The sequence below is a fragment of the Marmota marmota genome, unplaced genomic scaffold (assembly GCF_001458135.2).
Source record: "Marmota marmota marmota unplaced genomic scaffold, marMar, whole genome shotgun sequence".
Lineage (NCBI taxonomy): Eukaryota > Metazoa > Chordata > Mammalia > Rodentia > Sciuridae > Marmota > Marmota marmota.
The window spans coordinates 2,718,019-2,724,029 of record NW_026000079.1 but is presented as its reverse complement, the minus strand read 5'-3'; the positions used below and the strand labels follow the sequence as shown (position 1 = coordinate 2,724,029).

The window sequence follows — 6,011 nt, the reverse complement described above, 5'->3', positions numbered from 1 at the left end:
GGGGGAGGGGGAGGGGGAGGCCGGGAGGGTCCTCCGCCCCAACCTTCCTTGCCCGCCCCAGCTTCCTGCCAGGCCTGAACTTCAGCAACTGCAGCCGGCAGGCCCTGGAGAAAGCCCTCCTGCAGGGGATGGGCAGCTGCCTCTTTGAACGGCTGCCCAGCCTGCCCCCTATGGCCCCCTTCTGCGGAAATATGTTTGTGGACCCTGGCGAGCAGTGTGACTGCGGCTTCCCGGATGTGAGCCCCTCACCCAAAGCCTTGCCCACTCACTTCTGCGCCCTCGCCCTGGCTCCTTAGCCCTCTCCCCGCCTTCTGAGTTCCTCTGTGGTTCTGAAGGGGCTTCCCTGTCTGCAGGGACAGGCCATGGGTCGCGGGCTTGTAGCTCTCCTGCTTGTGGTTTGGGCAGGCTGCTGGGTGTGCTGACTGGGAGATGTTGGGGGTAGGCTCTCAGGCTCAGCCTGCTGTGATGCTTGGTCCCCTCTGTACCCTCACCCAGGACTGCACAGATCCCTGTTGTGATTACTTCACCTGCCAGCTGAGGTCAGGGGCACAGTGTGCATCTGACGGACTCTGTTGTCAGAACTGCCAGGTAACCTGGACACAGTGGCACATGCCTACAATCCCAGCCACTTGGGAGGCTCAGGCAGGAGGATCACGAGTTCAAAGTCAGCCTCTGCAACTTAGGCCCCGACTCCAAATAAGACATAAAAAGGGCTGGGGATGTGGCTCGGTGGTAAAGCACTCTGGGTTAAATCTCCAGTACTAAAAAATAAAAGAACTGCCAGGTATAGACTGGCTACCCAGAGCTCACCTGCAGGGGGCAGGTAAAAGGGTCCTTCTGATCCCCAGGCCTGGCTGGATTTGTCCAGTTGCACTGATGCTCACCCGCCCTCCACAGCTGCGCCCCGCCAGCTGGCAGTGCCGTCCTAGCAGAGGAGACTGTGACTTGCCCGAGTTCTGCCCAGGAGACAGCTCTCAGTGCCCCCCTGACATCAGCCTGGGGGATGGCGAGCCCTGTGCTGGTGGGGAGGCTGTGTGTGTCCACGGGCGCTGTGCCTCCTATGCCCAGCAGTGCCAGTCACTCTGGGGACCTGGGGCCCAGCCCGCCGCGCCACTTTGCCTCCAAACAGCCAATACTCGGGGCAACGTTTATGGGAGCTGTGGCCGAAGCGCCAATGGCAGCTACATACCCTGCACCCCTCGGTAAGTGGGGAAACCCGGCCCCTCCTCTGGGTTTGTGGGCGCCTTCGCCCCACTCCCTGACCCAGGTTGCCTTTCTCCCACCCTCAGAGACGCCGTTTGTGGGCAGCTTCAGTGCCAGGGGGGCAGGACGCAGCCTCTCCTGGGCTTAGCCCAAGAGCTGCGCTGGGAGACGCTGGAGGCCAACGGGACACAACTGAACTGCAGCTGGGTCCACCTGGACCTGGGCAACGACGTGGCCCAACCCCTCCTGACTCTGCCGGGCACAGCCTGTGGCCCTGGCCTGGTGAGCAGCCTGGGTGGGCAAGATCAGGTCAGAAGGGACAAGCAGTGTCTGGGCTTCACTGCCCACCAGTGGAAAAGGCACCGACTGCACAGAAATCACATTCTTACTGTGGGTTGAGCAAGTCTTGCCTTCATACCGAGCCTCAGTTTCTCCATTTGTAAAAGAAGGTGTTGGCCTCAGCCTGGCTGGGCCCAGGCCTCGTCAGGCTTTGTGAGAAATGTGACCTTTGCTCTTCTCCACCTCTGGGGCAGGTGTGTCTAGACCACCGATGCCAGCCTGTGGATCTCCTAGGAGCACAAGAGTGTCGAAGCAGATGCCATGGACATGGAGTAAGCTGGCTAAAGGGGAGAAGGGAGCCTCCACGGGGGGAGAATGAGGGCTCTGGAAACAGACATCTTCGCTGGGCACAGTGGCACACAGCTGTGGCCAGCAACTTGGGAGGCTGAGTCACGAGAATCACAAGTTTGAGGATAGCCTCAGCAACTTAGTGAAACCCTGTCTCAAAATAAAAAATAAAAGGACTGGCATGTAGCTAATGGTAGAGTAGCCCTGGGTTTGATCCCCAGGACCAACACACACACACACACACACACACACACACTCACTCTCTCTCTCTCTCTCTCTCTCTCTCAAAAAAAAAAAACGGGGGACAGGAATGATTTACTTGGGTTCCAATCTTTGCTCTGCCACTTCCTAGCTTTGTGACTGGGGCAGGTTATTGACCTCTCTGAACTCAATTTCCCATTCATCAAATAGGCATAATAAGCCAGGCGTGGTGGCACATGCCTATAATCGCAGAGGCTTGGGAGACTGAGACAGGAGGATCGCAAGTTCAAAGCCAACCTCAGCAACGGCGAGGTGCTAAGCAACTCAGTGAGACCCTGTCTCTAAATCAAATACAAAAAAGGGCTGGGGATATGGCTCAGTAGTTGAGTGCCCCTGAGTTCTTTCCCCGGTACCAAATAAATAAATCAGTAGGCATAGTAATCACGCACAATTCCTGGGCACTGTTACCCGGCCTGATACATATGAAAGCCTCCAGCACAGTGCCTAGCATACTGAACATGCCCCACAGTGTTCATTTGACCCAATTTCCTCTGCCATGGATAAAGATTCCCTCTCCTGGGCGCGGCTCTCTCTTCCCATCATCCCCAGCACACCTTCCAGTTGGGAGTCTGAGATCTTGAAAAGCTGAAGGCAGGGAAATGGTCCCAGAGCGCAGAGCCCGTCATCGCTCACCCTGTACTTCCAGGTCTGTGACAGCAACAGGCACTGCCACTGCGAGGAGGGCTGGGCACCCCCGGACTGCACCACACAGCTCCGAGGTAGCTTGGGAGGGGACAAGTGGGAGGGCAGAGTGGCTCGTCCCTTCCAGTGCCCTCTGCCTGGCCCCTTTGCCTTCTCTGACCTCTTCTCTCCACTCCCTGGCTCTGCTCCTTCCTGGATAGAGCCCTCGGCCCTCCTACATCTAAACCCCACCTCCCCCCACAGCAACCAGCTCCCTGACCACGGGGCTGCTCCTCAGCCTCCTGCTGTTGCTGGTCCTAGTGCTACTTGGTGCCAGTTACTGGCACCGTGCCCGCCTGCGCCAGCGACTTTGCCAGCTCAAGGGATCCAGCTGCCAATACAGGTACAAGCCTCGCTTCCCTGCTAGCCACGTCCTTCAGCTGGGGAGATTTCTGAAGCCTGCCCTACCTGGGCACCTGCCCCTGCTTCTGAGCCCCAGTCCCTGAACTTGCTGATCACCACCTTCCCTACATGCACCCTATAACTCTTCACCTCACAGCTGTACCCCCTGTGGGACAGCTGGGGTGCTGGGACCATTTCTCCCAGGGCTCCAGGGCAGGGTAAGGGGTCCCTCCCTCAGGCTGACCAACTTCTCCCCCACACAAAGCTGCTCTCCAAAAGGGCTACAAAGGGTCAACCTCCCCGGGGTGGCTGATGGGTGGCCAACAGGGTCTGAGATGGGGTCCTCTCCCCTCTGCCTTTCCTCATGCTCAGGGCAGCCCAATCCAGTCCCCCTGAACGGCCAGGACCCCCCCAGAGGGCCCAGGTGTTGCCGGGCACTAAGGTGAGTCCTGGATGCCCCAGGAAGAGGGGCCGGCCTTGCCTGGCGTCCAGCTTGGGCAAAGTGGCTGATGTCAGGAGACAGAGCTTCCAAGGGTCTAGACCCAGGGAAAGGCTAGCGTTGCCCAGAGTCAAGAGTCAGGCCGGCCTTCCCATCTGCCCTCACCTGGCTGCCAGCCGAGAGCAGCGTAAGCCTGGAGTGGGGAGCGCTGTCACCTAGAGGGGGCTCCGCTGAGCTCTCTCAGCTGGCCAAGCTGGTGGCTTTGAAAGGTGAATCTGTTGAAGCCCCTCACAGTGACTGCTGTAGGGCACAAGGGGGATGGTGCCCAGAAGGGCCTTCAGTGTGCCAGGAGCTGACAAGCCCCAGTCACCTGTGTAGAAGGGCTGGTGAGTGCCTCTGGTCTGAGCCCTCTGGCTCTGACGACAGGAATATGTGTGTGGAGGTGACCTGCATGCCCACTTCACCACTCGTCACCCCTCTGCATGCAGCTGAATAACTGCATGCCAGCTCCCATGCCCCTGGGACCCTGGCTGCCCCCGCCTGGACACTAACCCTCTCTGCCCTCATCTGTCTTTCTGCCCCTCCTCCCCACTCTGTGCCTGTCACTCCTTTGGCTTCTCAGCAGGTTAGTGCTCTCGGCTTTCCGGCCCCCCCCTCCAGGCCGCTGCCGCCTGACCCTGTGCCCAAGAGACTCCAGGTAAATCTGGGCCGGGCCCCGCTCTGGCCCAGAACAGGTGGGAGGCTTGGTGCCCAACTGCAGTGCTCATCCCTGCTCCCTGCCAGTGGTGCTCTCCATTAGGTGACCAAGGTGTCACCACTCGGCCTTCCAAGGCTGAACCCCAGAAGCCGCAAAGGGTGAGCCTCCTGCCTTGGTTTCTACCACCATCTGGTGGTGAGTGGCAGGACTGCAGTCAGTCAGGGATTCCATGGCTGACTCACACCTTCCTCAGGCTGAAGCATGTATCTGCTGGCATGCACCCAAGCCCTCTGCATGCCCCGTTCTCCCCTGCCCCCGGCTGCCTGTGCATGTTTTTCTGAACTCCTCTGGGGAACTTGTGCATGCCCACTGCCCCTGGCTGTACTTAGCCACTGCCCCTCTCTCTGTCCAGGCTGAGCTGGCTGACCGACCCAATCCCCCCACCCGCCCTCTGCCCGCTGACCCGGTGGTGAGGCGCCCGAAGGTAACAGTGGGGGGAGAGAAGGGCACAGCCTCTTCCCCCACCTAGGGCTGTGGTGCTGGTTGCCGTGGCGGTGGTGGCCGTGGCGAGATGCCCCCCTCTGTGCCTGAGGGCACATGTCCCCGTGGCTCCTTTAATGGTGACAGGTTTGTTTGGAGACAAGGGTGATTTCTGGTGCTGCCCCCAAGCTGGTGTTCCCCAGCACCAGTGCGATGGGGGTGGGCAACACGACGCGCACCAAGCCAGCTCATGCCTTCCCTCTCTCAGTCTCAGGGGCCTACCAAGCCCCCACCCCCAAGGAAGCCACTGCCTGCTGACCCCCAGGGCAGGCGCCCTTCGGGTGACTTGCCTGGCCCAGGGGCTGGAATCATGCCTTCAGTGGTCCCCTCCAGGTAGGTGAGGAGGGGGTTGCTGACGATGGGTGGACAAGGAGAATGATCTGGGAAAGGGGGTGACCTTTTTTTCTCCCCAATTCCAGGCCAGCACCACCGCCTCCAGCAGCATCCTCGCTCTACCTCTGACCTCTCCTGAGGTCGCGCTGCCTCCAATTCGGATTTAGGACTTAAAGAAGCGGAACCCTGTTGGAGTCCCCCACAATGACTGAAGAAGCCGGAGCGTGGACACTGTAATGCCCAGCCTTAGGGAAGCAAGACCGTCAGGCGCTGTGAAGCAGCACTCTGATGACTCGCCGGTATAGCTGCAGCCGGGGGCTAGTGGGGGACTGGGGCTGGATGGGGCTGAGGGAGGTGCACCCAGCCTGTCTCTGTTCTGCTGCAATAAAGAGAGATCTTGATCGCGTGTCTCAGGGTGCCTTCTCGGAAGCCGGTCGCCCCTCCTGCGTTTCCAGGTCTGGCCGCCAGGAGACGCTGCCTCCTCAGACCAGGGCTTGCTGGGCCGGGCGGGAGTCCCAGCCTTGGTCTACCAGCCTGTGTCCCGCGGATGCTCCCGACTTGTTTCTGCCCAGTCTGGGGTGACTCTCAGCGTGATCCTGTACCACAGGGAGTTGTTTGCCCGTTGCCACCCCTAATCTCCCAGTCCTCGCATCCTATGCTGCCCGGTCCCCGGAGACGCTGTCGATCTACAACCCAGCCAAGCTGTGGGACCACGTCCCCACCCTCCACCAGTGGCTGGGAAAAGTGACTCTAACTGGTATTCTCAGCGCCCGGAGCCGGGGCGGAGCGGGCGGCGGCTCCCACGATCCCAAGGCCGCGCACCTGCCTCCCGCCCCTCCCCCGCCCCCACCTGAGGGCTAGGGAACAAAGGTGCCTGTCTCTTATACA

At 60.2% G+C, this 6,011-nt stretch overlaps 1 protein-coding gene across 1 annotated transcript in view; it reads left to right on the top strand.

The window, feature by feature from the left end:
* Window positions 1-5,524, top strand: part of Adam15 (ADAM metallopeptidase domain 15) — a 25,377-nt gene extending 19,853 nt beyond the window's left edge. The window contains 12 exon segments of the mRNA XM_015502650.2: window positions 20-236; window positions 496-588; window positions 898-1,202; window positions 1,290-1,485; window positions 1,737-1,814; window positions 2,738-2,810; window positions 2,977-3,115; window positions 3,487-3,556; window positions 4,179-4,250; window positions 4,663-4,734; window positions 4,999-5,123; window positions 5,210-5,524. Coding sequence (XP_015358136.2) covers window positions 20-236; window positions 496-588; window positions 898-1,202; window positions 1,290-1,485; window positions 1,737-1,814; window positions 2,738-2,810; window positions 2,977-3,115; window positions 3,487-3,556; window positions 4,179-4,250; window positions 4,663-4,734; window positions 4,999-5,123; window positions 5,210-5,252 — 1,483 coding nt within the window. The 3' untranslated portion in view covers window positions 5,253-5,524.
* The last annotated feature ends 487 nt before the right edge of the window (window positions 5,525-6,011 follow it).